The sequence below is a fragment of the Centroberyx gerrardi genome, chromosome 11, assembly GCF_048128805.1.
Source record: "Centroberyx gerrardi isolate f3 chromosome 11, fCenGer3.hap1.cur.20231027, whole genome shotgun sequence".
NCBI classification, from domain to species: Eukaryota; Metazoa; Chordata; class Actinopteri; order Beryciformes; family Berycidae; genus Centroberyx; species Centroberyx gerrardi.
In genome coordinates this window covers 16,533,283-16,551,454 of record NC_136007.1, presented here as the reverse complement: position 1 = coordinate 16,551,454, position 18,172 = coordinate 16,533,283, and the positions used below count along the sequence as shown (strand labels likewise).

Below are 18,172 nucleotides of genomic sequence, written 5' to 3'. Positions count from 1 at the left end.
AAAAATGGAGAAACAATGAAAATTCATCATCTGGCCGTATTTAACACCCAAAACAAACAGTTGTACAGTAATTACAGTACAATTGTGCGTATGAGAGGCATTTTTTTTAACACTACAACAGTTACTGGAACTGATTTTAGAATTGGGATCAAGAGTAGAAGGACTTGGCCCTGGAGCTGTGATTACAGATAAATAAAATATATATATTTGAATATAATAAATAGAAATAATCAGCAAATGTTTGAGTTTTTATGTTCGCTTTGGAAAGGTACGGAGATGTGCTTTCTGTTTGAAATAGATACGACCACAAGATATCACTGGTGGCATGGCAGAAAGTTTATCTTCATCACCGCCTTGATGTCAGAGAAACTCAGGAAAAGGGACAGAATTATTTACTCTACGTAAAAGAGAGACACAACCTACAGAGAACAGCATAAGGTTTTGAGCTTGAAACTGTATTTTTGACTAGGAAGGAATAACACAACACAGCAGATACTCCGGTCCCATTCCCCGTGCAATCTGTCTTCTGACTTATAACTGACCTTAAATTAGAGAGCAGGACCCATCCAATCAAGACCTGACACAAACCTCTTCTTAATTACATTCACAATTCTTCACTTTGCTCTTTATTTCTCTGCCGTGTGCCCTTCCCCTCCCACTTTTCCCCTCTCTCTGTGGCTCTGGAGTGTGATAGGGAAATTATAGGCCTGTGAGCATTTGCCCTGCATCAGCTACAATTAGACCCCATTTTAATTAAAGAAACAGAGTGCCAATTACCTTTACACACCTATAGAAACTGAGACACGGACAACAGTGACAATGGAAAAGAGGAGTGCAAGTAGGATAAGAGCTGTGAGAACAAGGTCTGGGATTTACTGATGGGATGGATGGTGCGAGATGTAAGAAGCTGAAGTGAAGGAGTGACAAATGTAAAACAGACGGGCCTATCAGGGCGTTTGCCAACAATAATGTAAGAGCTATGTTCAATATTTGATTCTGAATGGCTGTAATGTCGGCTTTTTTCCCCTAAAATTGCTAAAATTGCCTGGTTGAAGCATCCGGCTTTATATCAAGCCACATCAGCAATAGTAATATCTTGGTAGCATGATATTGCTGCATGCTTGATAAAATGTTACTTTCTACAACACATGCGATCGCAATCATGTACCTCATCTTCTCAGCACGCAATGATGCCACTCACTCATAGCCTTTACTGTAATTATTTGAAAAAATAAATAAATACAATTATTATTAAATAAACAATGAAATGTCTAGATAGCAAGCTAGTAACGTAAAAATATACTGTCAGGCCATATTCACATAGTGCTAACCAGAGGCAACGTTAGTGAGGCTGCTAGCATAACATTAGCTTGCTGATTCATAGCAGTTTGGGACCAGAAAACTGCTCCACTGCAGAGTAGTTATCATATTTGCTGGAGTAGTAAAGTAGCCTAATTCCCCTGCAGAAGATTATCATGTTAATTATATGGTGGGAATGACTGTCCTCCAGGTATTGTTCAGATCCTCAAGTGGAGGGAAACAAAATCAGGCATGCTTTTTGGATGTTCTTGTGCCTCAAACTATTTTTTACTACCTCCATGTTGCACATACAGAAGAAAATAAACAATAAATTAAACAAATCCCCATCCCTTCGGTCATTTTCCTTTATATTTTAGCTTTACACCTCCTATATGTTCTTGTGTGAGACCATATTCACACATCGTTAACCACAGGCAACGTTAATGAGAGTGAGGCTGCAAACATTAGTTTGCTGATTCATAGCGATTTGGGACTAGAAAACTGATCCATTGTAGGGTTGTTACTAAGGTTTTGCTGCAGTAGTGAAGTAATTCCATTACGAAAGATTATCATGTTAATTATATGGTGGGAATGATTGTCCTCCAGGTATCGTTAAGACCCTCAAGTGTTACAAGGGATTTCGCTAGCAAGTTTGAAATTTAGCAGATTTTGGATGTTCTTGTGCGTCAGGCAATTTACAGCCTCCATGATGCAAGATAAAATGAAAATAACTTAACAACCACACCTGTCTTTTTGTGAGTGCAGGTTAGTGTGTGCATGTGAGCATGAATGTTAGAGAATGTGCAAAAGCTGATGGGGTGAATATGTGCACCGCTGTTTGTGTGTGTTTGACACAGAGTTGTGTCTGTGAGGGAGGGAGATTAGGCCTCGGCTTCCTGCAGTCCCCTTCCTGTCTCCTGGTCTGGTGGGGGCCGGCCACCAACATGCACATCATTCACCACAGCAAGTTAAGCGAGAAACACGTTGACTGCTGATGTATAACAAAGGCCTCCTGTGGCACTTGAGGATGCAGGTGAGCTACTACCAGCATGTGTGACTGGATGTAATGGACGGAGTAGAGAGAGGTGAAAAGGGAGAGAGAAAGAGTGCGAGGTGAAGTAAGGGTGTTAATGTTCGACGCCTTTTTTGTTTCTTGTGTTGTGGTTCTCCCTGTCCCAGGACAGGAAGCGAGCCTGTTAGGGAGGAAGCCTCACACTGGACAGAACCCAAAGCTGCTACCAGAAATGACCAACACAGCTGTGAACCAACATGGCCGACCGAAAGCATTGAGGATTAAGGATTTGGCATAAATTTACTTAGTCACCGGAGTCTGACTGGACTGAATCACTACATTGTGCAATTCTCTGACTGATTCTGACCCCAGATGCGGGTGTGTTTTCCCCAATTACATTAGTCTAAAAGTTCCCACTGGAGGAAGGTCAGATGACTTCAGATGACTTGAGTTGCGTAGCTAACAAAAAGCACAGTGCGACGGATGAGATTAATCTGATTTATAGTTGTGTGATAAGTGGCTCAGCAGAGAATCTATTCTGATCCCCATCACCTTTTTAATCTTTTCTAATTAATTCCCAGTGTTAGATGTACATTTGTGTAACATTACAGATTGAAGGGCTGGAATAAAACCTTTTCTCTGGGTTTGGGAGACAAAAGTGAATGTTTACTTACACAGACAGAAGTATCCAAGGGCATACAAATGATAAACGACCTACAATTCATAGGTGTTCTCCTTTAACTGATTGTGGTAAAGTGGCAGGTGAAATTGTTACAGCATTCAACTGGCATGAGTAGAAAATGAATATATAATTTAATCACGCTGGTACAAAATGCTTAGGCCCTCCCATATAATCAGAGGTTAATAGAAGGTTACAGAATATGAGACATGTAGTTCTACACCATATTATATCGAGTGGGAGTTACAAGTAACGAGTTCTGACCTCAGGTGTGAACAATGTTGAAAAAACACTTTTGCATCATGGATTGAAACTGCCATGTCATTTACACAAACAACATTCGCACAGCTTTGAGGCCTAAAATATTCCAAAAGAGAGTGCCGGATGAAAAATGATGCAGAAAAACATGATCTCCAGAAATGTGACAACTATCATTGATTGATGACAGATTGCATAATTATAGGAAGTGTTTGCTGCTGTATATCGGCGTGCATCAGGAACTGTCTGATGTTGGTGAAGAGCAGTGAAAGCAACAGATTTTAATGCATCACCAAAAGGATTCTTTTAGTACACATGGAGGAAAAGCAACCGCTCCCAAGTTTCCCCTCTTTATTCTGGAAAAAGTGTTAATCATTTGGAATGCAATTCTAAGTAGGCATATTTAAGAACTCCAAGCCTGAAAGAATTAATTAGCAGCACTATCTCTCAGTGTAATTTATTAAATTGCCTCGCTTTACAGCATATTTCAGCTTCTTTGGAATATCGATCTGCCACTGAGTGTTTTAAAATGAATTCACCTCCTGCTAATGCCAATTATGGGCACCGCTTTCTCCAGCCCTCTTCAAAAAATAACCTAACTGTGTAAAATTGAAAGGCATCTTGAGAATATTGTTGCAGGTTATGCCAACTCCCTGAGGCATGGCTTCTAAATACAAAATCCAATAACAGCAGGATAACCTTGTATGAATTACGAAAAAGAAGTTACAAATCTTTTCACAGATCATTATATTTGGAGGATGTACTGCACTCACAACCTTGGTATTTCCACAAATCATGCTGTCTCGAAATAAAAGATTATATTACGGAAAGTAAAAAGAGACACCCAAACTGGCAAGTAGCCTCAGCAGTGGGACGGTGACCCATCAGGTTTTGCGGCATGAGGAAATCACAAATAACATATCTGCCAGACATTTCAGATTCGCCATATTTCCACTGTAACCTGAAAACTCACATCGTTATGAAACTCGTCATGGACTCCCTTTAAATCAAACCCTAGTCTCCTCCATCTGGCTCCTCTACTCGCGCCTGATCATTCTGCTGTTCTCCATGTTACTTATTACCTCGTACTTCTTGATCACACATGATCATCCCAGGTACACAGGGATTTTTGTCTCCTCTATTGTCTGGGCACTGTGACTTTGATCCTTGCATTTCTTACTATTGGATTGGCGATTTAGGAATTTAAAATCAGCTTATGAGCATCAGCTAAATGCCTAAAATGTAAAATAAAAATACAAAGATATTTTTGAAAGCTGAATTAGAGAAATGGTACTACTTTCATTTTATTTAGTGGACCAAAAATGTTTACTATATTGAACAAATTCAAAATACAATTGAATTGTTGCACTTAGGCTACAGCATACTCTGTCATGCATACTAAAAAAAGATTCATACTGTAACATCTTATGAGCTTCAAAAACTCACTCCTCTACAGGCAATTAGGAGGAGGGGATCTAGAAAAAAAGCTTCTCCAGAGAGAGGCTTACTGGCAATAGTAAGTTTCTAATGGTTTAAATGAAGATTTTTAATTGACTTGTTTTCTATAAATAGGATGCTAACATAATATTGATATTGTGACATTGATAATGTTGGTTGTATTAATATGTGATTGAAGCAATCAATTATGGTAATGACTACGGCTGATGTCATTATAAATACACCTGGGTTTGTGATTTTAATTTGCAGGCTGAGGAAGAGTTGACAGTCGAAACATCCGTGCCAAAACAAGACAGAAAATAAAATAAGAAGAAACAGAGAGCGGGCTACCTTTGTTTTTTTCATACATGCTAAAAAAACACATCATACATAATACAATTGAATTGTTGCACTCACATACTCTGTCATGCATACTAAAAAAAGATTCATACTGTAACATCTTATGATCTATGAAACTCACTGCTCTACAGGCAATTAATATTCATAATTTCAGCTCAGCCACATACATTTAGCTGAATGATTTATTTTCAAAGACATTGATGCCACAAGATTGAGGCGCAAGTATTTTAGTAAACAGATGTGCTGCACGGTGCACAGCTTAAAAGACAACATCATTTCATACCTTTACCGGCGGCATGCCTTTGGTAAAAGGTGTTACTTTGTTAGATGCTTTCATAACGTTACAGTCTGTGGGTCTGTGGAGTATGGGAGAAATTGAGATGAACAAAAAATACTATAAGCCATATTTATCTAGGTAGAAAATGTGTTTACATTGAGGATAGGATGGAAATGATAAACTGAGTCATTGATGAATCATCTGGCAGACATTACTAGTCAACAGTAAAAATACCAAGCAGTCAAACTAAATCCAGTTATCAGAGTTACCAGGAGGAAGCACTCTATTTCCATGCTTCATCAAAATAAACAAAATTCACACATTTTATGTTTATTAAAGATAACTGGGAAAAATGAAATCATCATATGCCATCTGGTTTGGAAAAGGATTGCACGCATAGTAAGATACAATACATCTGCATTTCTTTTTACCACAGTGCTGTCATCATGGCACCATGGTCTCCAAGAGCCAAATTCAGGTCAGGCAGAAGTCGGCTTTAGACAGATACTTCGCTGTTGTGAAAATTTGACTTTAACAACAAATCTTTACATCTTAGATGCACATTTTCCTCTTATCGTATGCAAATGAGTTTCCACGGCAGTTTGTAGCAGTTTTGGACTGCTACAATACAATGATGTATGGAGATGTATATAGCTAAATCTTTTCATGATCGTAAGACGTACTCTGGCAACTTGTAATGAAGCACACTGTTATAGAAGCAGTACCTCTATGTATGTATGTTATATGCTATATAGCAGTTCAGTTGCCCACATTAATGAGCAAGCCAAGTAGCCTGACATTACTGTAGAAGAGATGCAGGCAGCTGATCAACTAGGGAGCTGCTGAGCTGAGGAGGTATGTGTCATCACCAAAAACACACCATGGGACAGTACAGGTTTTGCACTTGTCTTCCAACACTTTATTGATCCCTGAGGGGGATTTTCACCGTTTTGCCTCCACAGAGAGGTCAGAAGTCAGGGTCAGCAGCACCCCTGCAGGGTGGAGGACACATGGAGTCATGTGGTATTGAACCCGAGATCTGGGATGATCTCTCTAACCAGTAGGACACCCTTCCACCTCCAGGTGTCTATGGTGTCTTTCAATATTCAGACTAGGGCTGAACAATTAATTGAAATTTTATCGAAATTGCAATATGGCCTACTGCAATTTTCAAATCGCAGGAGGCACAATATTTGTTAAAGGCGAAATGTGTGTCAAAATACCATTTTAAATTAAATATTGTCATGCTGCAGAGATGTCCTGGCCTATACATCATATTCTACAGATTTAAGAAAACATCTTTGTTTGGTACAGATCCCTGCAAAAATCACACCATAATCATTTTAATACGTTTTTCAATGAAAATGAGAATAATGATGTAAAAATGATCATTCCCTCTAATATTGCAAATCATATCGCAATTGCAATATCAGTCAAAATAATCACAATTAGATATTTTTTCAAAATCGTTCAGCCCTAATTCAGACTAGTCAGTTTGTCGGTTAGACAACTTTAGATTAATCATCAGCTGATTTGTGTCTCTGTATCATTTACTTGATTAGGATACGTACCAAAGGTTGTCATGTGTGCCTCTACAGCAGCTGGGGTGATGAGTTATCCTACAGAGTAACTGCTGCAAAGCTAACTCTTGGTCATTCGTTAGTGGTAAAAAGCATGGAAACTGGTACTTTTGTAAAATAATATATAAAGAGTGACCTATCCTATTTTAAATCTGGACTGATGAAAAACCCACATACCTCCATCCACTGCAGAAATGCACCTAACAAACAGCCACTCTCCATGAGCCCCAAAAAAGGCTATTGCTGTACTAAACAGAGTTTTTATCAAAGCTTTTACAAAAGCAGAATCTACAATCATTCTGAAAAAAAAGATCTTGCCAAAGCAAACACACACACACAAGCTTTCAGTGACTAATCTTGCAGTGGGAGGTGGACAGCTTGTGCAGACTCCAGCTAAATAAACCATCTAAGGATTGACACATCTAAGTAGAGATACAAGAGAATAGTCACTCTTCAATGCTTTTATTCTGACACATCACTCTCTTTCATATCCAAACATCAACAGACGCATTGAGAGCTACAACTCTTCGTCAGACTATGCATTGCTCTTACAAGCTTACTACTGGGAGTTTGTGTGGTGGTGACCGATATCAGGCGCAAAGAAAGGCTCATATTTGGCTGTGAAGTCTTAAGAAAAACTCATAGCCTAATTTGCCTTCTCCAGCTACTCATGTTTTCTTCAGGGAGTGAATTTAGTAGATTACGAGATGTGTGAATTGCACAACCACACTTTTGGCCAATCCCTGACAATTGGACCTAGTTTAATAATGCAATGACAGTTGATCGGATAGCCTTAAGCAGAGATGCAAATCACCAATCACCAGAAGCAACTGGCATTGGGAGGATTTTGTGTGGAGGACATCATAAAAATGAAACATCAAACTGCCGAAAAAAGAGGCGCTGAACGCTCCTTTCACCAAACTGACCCACTCCTTTTTGGAGGATGCATCCCTCTTGAAGCCAGTATGAACACATTAGCTGTGTGCATACTGTGGGAGGGCTGCTACACAGGAATGTGTCTGCTCTGCTGTATATTTAGCAGAGCCCACTTGGTCCAGCGCAGTATGTAAAACAGGCCCTGGGAGACTTACTGAAACCTTATGTGTGCATCAAGGTGGAAACATACTTATGTTCTTCAGGTTGATCCCCTACCAACTGGATTCTATTTTAACTTGAAAAAACGGATATCAAACAAAAGATGTAGGTCAACATATGACGCGTGGAAGAAAATATCCCAGACTCAAATCGAATCATGCCTACTGATGGTGTATGCCTTAAGTATGCAAATTTGTACTATCAATTCCTAACATTGTGTACACATTTTTTTCTGCACGCACCGTCTGCACATGCAGTCCCAGGCTCTAACCTGCCTTATGTTCATTTTCTTCCTCACAGATTTCTATTTTTGAATGTAGCAACATGAAACAGCATAAGATATAGGACAACAATGGCATGTAGAAATGCTACACAATATATATTTTCAATGTGGTGCTCAGTATGCGGACATGAAATAACAGCCTTGATCGCTGTGCAAGATAAGTGACATTAGACAAACTGCTAAGAGCTTGGAACTAAAAAAAAACGCTGCATCTTAATGCCTTAAACAAGCCTCACTGTAAATAGCACAATTTTTGCACATTTCTCCTTCCCAGTTGTTGTCTTCTAGTCCTTTTTTTATCCCATTATTATTATCCCATGTTCATCACATTACAGTGTTCATATATCTGGCCCCAGGTGCTTGTGATTTCAGCATATTTCTGCATATAAGCAAAGCACACACCATGCACACTGCACAGTGTGCAAACGTGCAAACATGCACACTCTTTGCCCTCTCTGCACTTGTTCTCTCTGTCTAAGTCGTTGACTCTTGCCGGTCTTCCCATCTCTCCTTCACTCACTTCAAAGAGAACCCCCATCCCTCTAAAAGTGCCATTCTCCTTGGTGCTTATGGCTGATAGGCTGTGGCCTCATTCCCTCTCCTCTGCAGCCTGTCCCCATTGTGTCCCACTCTCAGAGAGTAGCATGTGGGTGGAGGTAGAGGACAGACTGACTCTCGACAGTGAATGCCTGACACGGATGTACGGGCTGGGGGTGTATCTTCTCATCGAGCTACACCATCATCCACCTGCAAGTCTCCGCTGCCGTGTGCATCCTTCCCAGCGAGGGAAACAGAGAGAGAGAGAGAGATGGGAAGAGAGTACTTGTGGCACTCAGATGCCTGTTTAACTCTTGAGGAAGCTAATCATGGGATTGAGGTGCTGGGGATGATGGGCTACAGGCTTTCAGAGAGGGGGGAGGTTGCTTTAAATGCAAATCCCTTTCTTATAAAAATCGGTTCCGTTTAAAAGGATTTCTGGGAAACGATCCACATTTCCACGGCAGGGGAGACAGTCGGCAAGAGAAAACAGCATAGCAGCAGTCAAACATCAAGGAGACAGAGGACGTGGAAAGAGTAGCAAAAGAAAAGGCTACATGTCTGTGAAAGAAGGGATTGAGGCCCGAGTAAGGCCTCTTAGATTCTGAATAAAAACATCCTTTCTGCGTTTACTGATTTGAGACACTTTGTGAGTTTAAGTTTAGATTATGATGCATTATGCCACTCATCATGCTAGTTACGCCACGGAGGAGGCAACAGGAGTGGTAGAGAGGTGAGTGAGTAAACAGAAAAGACACGGTAAGGAAAATGAGAATGCAACAAAGGGAGGATATGCCCCCTTTGAGAGATTTCAGAGGGTTAATCTTAAAGGCTAATTGTGAAAGCTCACTGGCTCACTGAGGTGGAAATGATTTTCCTCTTCAAACGTTCTGGGCAGAGACCTCTAAAAAAAATCAGTTATATGAAAATGCTGCCTTCCACATAAATGGGGACTTCTATCTGTAGGCTATCAGGACAAGATTGCTGAATGTTTTATTTCGTATAAAGAAGCCAGTTATATGTTGTTTAGCTGGTTGGCTAGCAGCAGCTGATCTGTGTTGTAGTATAAAGGCAAGATGCAGTTGTGTGTGTGGGCACACCTTGCTGCCTCCACCCAAAATCAACCCACTAGGCAACTGCAATTGTTGTGCCCACAAGCTATACACATTTGAGCTATTCCTGTTCAGACTTGGCATATCAGCTGCATGTCATAAGAATTGTCAGTGTGCCTTTGCTTGCATGAGGGTTTTATCTACTTCTTGGCTTCTTTCTCATCCCATTGGAATGACGGAAAATCTGCTCATGGAATAATTACATTTTCCATTTTTTTTTTTTTTTTGCCAACATGATTCTTTTTCATGTTGTGTAGACGAAGTGTGGCAAAATGACATCTAGAGAACAAAGATGCTACAGGTAGCAAAACAATATAGCAACATCATATTTAGCAGCTGTATATTAGCAAAAAAAAAAAGCATACTGCAGGGTATGCAGCAGCCCTATGCCACTATCACAGCAACACAGTACAGTAAGCTAGTTTTAAAAAACCCTGTGGTTCAACCCCTCCTCAAGAAACACAGTTGTGATCCTTTGAGCCTCAGTAAACAACCTATTTCAAAACATCCTTTTCTATCAAAGGTTTTAGAGAAAGTTGTCTCAGCAGCATTTTTAAGAAACACCAATCAGGCTTCAGTGCACTCCATGGCACTGAGACGTCCTCACTTGATGCCACAAATCACAGAATGACATGGCAGAAGACTAAAATAAATAAATATCCAGTCTACTAGTTGATTCTGATTTCTCAATGTTGCCCTCACTGAGATTCAGTTTGACACGCTTGCATTAAGCAAATTACTCTACGCATATCTGATCCCCTTGTTATGCTGATGACGCCCAGCTGTATTTGCCTGGAAAAGCAGGTAATCTGAACTGTGTGTCACATCATTTTCTTCAACATGTCAGCTAGTTAGAGATCGTCTTGCTCGGCCCTCCTGGGTTCACAAAGCTGATTCAGGACAATCTGTCTGTCAATGTCAAGTCTGCTGCTGAAAATCTATGAGGAGTTTGATCCAGTTTTTAACTTTTGATGAAAACCTTCAGCCATTCTTTCTCCAGCTAAGAAATATCTCAACAGTAAGGCACATTCTTTATCCAGGAGAAAGTTCTCCTCTAGATTTCTATCTAAGTGCTGCAACAAGGCTTTTAACCACAACTAGGGGACATGACCACATCGCCCCTACATTAGCCTCCATGCACTCATGTTTTAGTATTGATTTTAGGATTTTACAGATCACATCTGAGGTTAAAATGGGTGCTGGTCCCTCAGGAGGCAGTCTGGGAACCTCAGGCACCTTTTGGTCATTTGAAACTGAAAACAGAAATGTCTTTCTGAAGAGGTCAGACAGACAAAACCACTAACTCGGTTACTACTCTGACAAAACTGTGGAATAAACTCTTTCAAAACAAACTGAAGCCTCATACATCAACTGGCTAATTGACTCGAAGCCAGAAATGCTCTCAAGAAGAATTACTATTTTTACATGAGTATTCCCATAGGGAGTGTGTCTGCTCAACAGTGAATTTATGGTGACCTTTCTGTTTTTGTTTTTAAATCTCTTATGGTATCACTATAATAATTCCACAATATCCCTATAGGGACTATAGCTTTGGTGTGATATTTGTATAACATCCTTTAAAAATGTACTGCAGGGGTCCCTTTTCGTTAAGGGAGTGGCAGTAACAAACACAGCCCAGTAACTACAGAAAACAGACATATGGCAGCATATTTTTAGGAAACTCCAGACTCACCTTCCTCTGCAGAAGCCAGCAGATCCCGGTCCAGGAGGAGGATGCACCCCAGCAGGACGATACTCTTGCATGTCAGCTCCATAATGTCACGCAGAATAACGCAAACGGGCAAATGAAGCGTCTGTTTTGCCTGAATTAAAAAGTAAGTGGCACGGGCGGCTCGGCTGTGCACCCACTGACCGCAAACCAGTCCGCATTTAACATGGACTTCAGTTCAGAGAGATGTGGTCAAAACACTGTAGTAGCAAAAACACACTTGGGTTATGTGCAAAATCGAATAAGAACAACACCTAAATAGTCGATTATGAATGTTAACTACTTTTAACTGGTCGGATGCAACACCTTTAATAACAAGGGTTAAGCTAGGCTGGAAACTTCTCAAGATTGTCCAACTTTGTGTCTTGGGAATGTCTTGGAGGAGAATAACAGTCTTCTACAAGTCTTAGGGCTTTAACCCCTAGTTTCACATCCCAGTCTTCTGTCAACACAGGAGATGCATAGCTGAAACTTGTTGTATCCTCGGGTCTAATAAGCTCTTTGTGCTCCACACGACTTCTCCCAAATTTTCTCTCTTCAGCTCGATGACCGAGCAGGCTGAATCCGCAACCAGGGCACTTCACTGCATTCTGTTAGTTGGCAAAAAAATAAATAAAGATGTAAAAACGTTTTCCCTTTGTATCACTCAGCTCCTTTTATCCTTATCTTCTCGTCATGTTCTGCAAACAACCAGCCCGAGCATGTTTTTTGTTTGTCATGGATCAGACTGTTTGGTTGGGGAGAGAAAAAAAAAATCCAAGAAAGGTGGTGAGGATGCTGCGCGATGGGTTTAGTCTGGCCTCTTTTTACAGGCGAAATTGAGAATAAAATTGGGAGAAAAAATGTCTCATAGAGTTATCTCGTTAAAACACTTGACTACACGGACAGGAGGCATTAAAAGTTACGCTGTAATGTGGCTGGTGGGCTTACTACCGTAGCCTGGTCACCGAGGACTTTATCACCGCAGAAAAGCTGGAGTCGAATGGCACCAGCAGCAAGCTCCGCCCATTCTCCGTTTCCATAGCACCAATGTCAAGCCGACAGAGTGGGAAATAGAACTTCCGGGAACAACTTTCAAAATAAAAGCATTTTATGAGTTGATACACAAGCACCAAAATGAAAATAAATGATATATTTAAAAGCAAATCTGTCATAAATAAAGTGTTGTTGTTTTCACAGAAGTTTTCTCAGTATATTTTCGCAGCCATGTAGCCTAGGTCTAAAGGCCTGTAGGCATGTGGGCAAATTTTTTTAGCCCAAACATTCATTAAGACACACAAAACTTACACCAGACAACTTGGAACAATGTGTAAGATTTTGAAAAAGTCAATTTTAACCCATATCAGTGGCACCGTTGTTCATTAAGGCATAAAGGCGTATTTTGGCATAATGGCATTCATGCCTCTTACACTTTCATGATGACCATGGCCTGAGAACTTCAGTAGGAGTAATGTAGTGGTGCTGTAGGAAACATCAGCTATCCACCCCCCGACCCCCCATCCCCGGTTCCTCTTAGTTCAATCCTGAACGGAGACACATCAAACTAAAAATATACCCAAATGCCAACGTGCCCAGTCATTTCAGCCAAAATTATCATTGGTCATTCTGACCACGTGCACTGTCTCCGCATGAAACTAAACTGGAAAACCCATATCTGTGTAAAGCCTGTGACATCACCTGGCACCAAAGATCAGCCAATAATGCAATTTCAGTAGCATGGTTGTTACCTTTAGATGTCAGGCTTTACACAGATTTGGATTTTGGGTTTAGTCACCCTTTAACCAGGTTCAAGCAACACTCAATAAACAGTAACTCACTGTACGCTTTTATTTTGAAGGCAAAACCGCTTAACGTCCGGTCTCAGTCTGGCTAATATTTCTGGCTAGCTTGACTCAGTTTTCCAAAGCCGCGGTGAAGCCGAGTAGCAGGTATTTAGCGACGCAGGCTGCTACACTGGCTGTCCTCTGGCTAAAACTGTCCTCTCAGTAAAACCTGCCACTAGATGGGAGTAGCAGCATCAGCAGCTCAGACGGCAAAGCTGCAAGAACTGGGTCCGCTCCCAGCACATTTTGGTAGGGGGGATAATGAGGCTGTTGATACCCAATCCTCTTCCGGGGTAAAAATCAAATACATTTACATTTAAATATGATAGCCTACTTTATCCAAGGAGGTACTTTATCCCCCCGGGGCGGGTTGAGTCCCGGAAGTGGTCGGGTGTCTTGTTCAAGGACACTTCAATGGGACTGGTAATTGCGACATGTCACCTTATGTCACCTTAGTCACGACGCCACCCTGCAGCCGCGTTGCCTTAAGGCCCTGACACACCAGGCCGACGGTCGGCCGTCGGGCAATGTCGGGCCGTCGGTAAGCGTCGGTGTCCCTAGTTTTTGCGGTGTGTCCCGCACCGTCGGCACTAGTCAGACCCTGTCGGCGGCTTTTCGGCCGATTGAGCATGTTGAATCGGCGTCGGAGCCCGTCGGTGAGAGAGATCACTCTGATTGGTAGTTCGTGTTTTGCCTCTGGATGATCGGACTGATAAAGGACTGATATAAGGCCCTGACTGGTGTGTCAGGGCCTTACCAGAGCACACAGAGCAGACCTTGTTTTCTTTCTGTCTGATGGAAAAATGTAGGTGTTGCATAGTTATACACTAGTCTATATAGTTATTTATCATGCATTTCTGGAGTGATGTATTTGTTCCACTCCCCAGTCATTTGAAACTTTTATGTTTTATGGCACCTCCCCCTTAAATGTGCATATTTTCCTTTTCATCTGAACACAATGATCAATATTCTTTCAACAGAGACCAATTCATTACTGCAATGTAGTTTCACAGCCTATTTTCTTCCTCAACTGAAAGATCTTTTCCCCAGGAGAATCACTTTTACATAGACGATCTGGCCAAGGCAGCGGCATAAATAAGATCAAATGCATATTTAAAGTCTAAATGACAAAATATAAACAAGGCATTAGCAATTCAAGCTTCCTGCAGACTCAAACTTACTAACAAGGCCAGACCAATGTTTAATTTTGGCAAGGCAAGACCGGTGTTTTATGTTTTAATGTTCAGTGTTCAACCTGAATTTTTTAAAATTATTTCTAATTTCTATAGGGCAGAGTAATTAGATGGACCTCCTGACCTCCCAGAAGAATTATGAAGTTCATGTGTTCAGTACATCCACCATATGGACTTCACCGCAGGCTGGATTCAAACGTGTTCCATAAAAATCAAGCGTACAAATAGTAAAATGGTGGATAAAATATTTAACACATAGGTGACTGAAGTGAGAATTCTGATTGTTTTTCACAGCATTTGGTAATTGCTTGGACCAGCTGAATGTGTAAAAACAGTAGATATGTTTAAGTGGATGGATCACATGTTACTGCTCTACTCTATATCAACGCCTCATCTTATGCTTTACAGAGCACTGCACACTGCCTTGCAAATAAAATCAAATGAAAGCAGCATGAGAGTTCATGACTCATACTGCATCAATTGTTAAGACCAATATTTTAGGCTGGGACTGTTTTGATCCCTACACCTGCATAGGAATGGAAGACATCTTTCAAATGTAAATTATCACGTTGCTTTTTGCTTTGTTTTTAAATGACTGTTTTGTTCTTTTGACCTCATTTGATGTACTCAATTGCATTGCAAATAATATATAATATAAAATTGTACAATGAAAAAACAAACAAGGTTTTCTGCTCCTACAACTTACAGCAACCTATAGCAGTATTAGTCTCCTGTTTCTTTGTACAAAAACCCTCACATACATGTAGCCTGTTGGATTTCTTGTGTCCGTTTTCATTTCTTCTCTTTTCTTTTCTTTTCTTTCATGCGTCAGCGTGTGACACAAGTGGGTAGGAACTCGAAACAGCATTCATAAGGATGATGCCGAGGGGTTTTCCAATCACCAGAGCTGTCACATATACTGTATGCAGGGCATGAAATTCTTTCTTATAAGCTTTAATCAGGCTCTCACTTTCAGCTCTGGCAAGCAGCTGTGGGAGCTTCAACAGGAAATAATAGAGGAGCGAACAGGACTGGGAAATGTCCTTTGGAGATACCATTTTTCTTCTTCACACTAACTCGGTCTAGAATTTGTAGAACGGCTCTCTTGAGTGCGAGGCAGAGGAGTGCTGGGATCAGAATGACCGACAGATGAGAGGAAACATGGCTAGTTGTCAGCTGTGTGCGTATACTTCTCTGTTTCACAGTGGCTTTGTGTTATCAGACACCTGAACGCCGTCCCACTATGACTGATCATCACACAGCTTTGAAAGCCTGCAAGGAGGCAGGATTTTGTAAAATTGGTTTGGCTAGTTTTAGGATGCCAAGAATCCTAAAATCAGAGAGTTGCTGATTACAAAGAAGTGGAGGCTCTTCAGCTGTCCCATCTGGCCTGATGCTTCTGTGGATATTTCCAGTGTTGCAGCGCTGTCTTCAGAGATAGGCAGGATGGCTGTCTGATTACTTGGTAGCATCACAATAACTAGTTCAGTGAATTTCCTGCATCCTTTTAAGGCAAGGTACATCACAATTACACATAGTAATGATGGGAAAAGGTATGCAGCAATCCAAACAGTTCAAAAAGCCTTGGCACAGGACACTGCTTGTATTGCATGCTCTTTTGCCAAGAGCAACTAATGCCTGTAGCAATAAAAGTTATCATCCCCCTTGCCAAGCTTCTTTTGGAACAATGCAGAAACCCTTTTCTTGATCCCACTCATTACAGAGACAGCAGGGAGACATATTTTCAATATTGCTTCTGTTGTGTGTTCTGTCACTTTTTCTGCAGAACCCGCCTTTGTCTGCATGTTTGCATTTTCTCTTCATTTCCTGCAGCACCTACAGTCTGTAGTCAGTATATTTTACACTTGGTTAAATGTGTGTATTGGCATTTTGAGGAATATTATTTGCTATTTCAGCAAGTATTGGTAACTTGTATAATCACAAAAAAAAAAAGATCAGATGTCATACCTGCTTCCACAAAATGGAGATTTTTCTCTGTGTGCTTGGCACAGGTGACATAACAGGCTTTCACTGGTTAAGCCGTGCCTTTGCAGATGCAGCTTATAAATAACACTGTCTTGCTTTTGGAATACCTTGTCTTTTTCTTAGCTGGTAAAACCTCACGGTGCAAAACCAATATCTTTGTCATTTGTCACTTTGAATTTATTTCAAGGTGGGTAAGCTGCAGAAGGGGAATTTCCTTTGTAGCCATTTTTAATAAGCAACATGGGTATAGACGTGACATCTTGCAAGAGAGGTAAATATTCAAGATGTTAACTCTATGCCAAAACATTTCCCTCAGGCCTGCAATTCTCAGATAGTTTCAATACACCAATACCTTCTCTGCATATGGGCTTGGCTGCTGTGTTTTGACCAGTCAGTTCACCACAACGTGCCTTAGAGGTGTCTGAATACGCCTGCCTGTGTGTTTAAATGGGCCAGAAGACTGCGTAGATGGAACTCATGGGATTTAATCCCACGCCAATCCGAGGGCTCTAGCACAACGCCACAGGACTCAGTATTATTTTGGTCTATACACTTAAGTAGGCATCTCTTTTGAAACAGCATAGAACAGCATCTTCTGTCAATGTTCTGTCAATGTTATGTCAATGCTCAGCTGCGCTCCACTCCAAGGATGATTCTTCTGATCTTTGTATACACTGTGCAGTCAGTGGGAGACATGAATAAAGAGAAGCAGAGGCAGCCAAAGTTGTATTACCTGGATTCACTAATACAGCACATATATTAGGAATAGAGTAAAGCCCAGGTTGTTGTACACCAACAGATTGAGAGGTGCCAGCTGAGACCTGATGGGTGGAAGTGAGAGAAGAGAGGAAAGGAATGAGCGAGCAAAAGACAGCAGTACTGTATGCTGCAATGAATAATAGAAAACGCACATGGAAAGGATCTGTGTCTGATCCTCCACAACAGACAGGAGCTGTCATGTTAATAATGAAGGTAAAGAGTGATGTTGACAAACTTCTGCAGGCAGCCAAAGTGTTTGGTAGATTGACTCAAATGCCTTGGTGAGCTCTATAACATGAGTAACAATTCCTGTTGCGGTCCGTGAAACTTCTCCTGGATTTGCCTGGACATAAAAACACGTCTGCTGTTTCTGCAGCAGGCCTGAAACCACACTGGATCTAAGAGGATTTCCTCAACCGTAGGATTTAGTCTGTGCAGGAGAATACCTTCCTGGATCTCCCTTGCACTGGAAAAGTATGGAGAAATATTGCAAGTTCTCGCCATTTGGTTTGGCACCTTTCTGGACATTGGTAATGTGGCATTCCTGAAGTCTGGGGGCGTGTACTGTATGTGCGAAGGTTCAGGGAAAAAACTGATAACCGATTCCCTGGCCTGGAACAGCTCAGCTGGTGTGTCTTCAGGTCCGCTGATGCTATCGGCTTTGAGTCGCTTGATAGCTTGTACTTGTTCGGTAATGGTTCACTGGTGTCAGCTGCTGTGGTTTTGCTTTGAATGTGTCCTCTCATTCAGGTA

General features: G+C 41.1%; 1 protein-coding gene across 1 annotated transcript in view; it reads right to left on the bottom strand.

The window, feature by feature from the left end:
- The window catches only part of ephb4a (eph receptor B4a), a 34,545-nt gene extending 22,729 nt beyond the window's left edge, over positions 1-11,816 (bottom strand). The window contains exon 1 of the mRNA XM_071898187.2: positions 11,623-11,816. Within this exon, the coding sequence (XP_071754288.2) occupies positions 11,623-11,704 (82 nt within the window). The 5' untranslated portion in view covers positions 11,705-11,816. The remainder of the gene's footprint in view (positions 1-11,622) is intronic.
- Between the last annotated feature and the right edge of the window lie 6,356 nt (positions 11,817-18,172).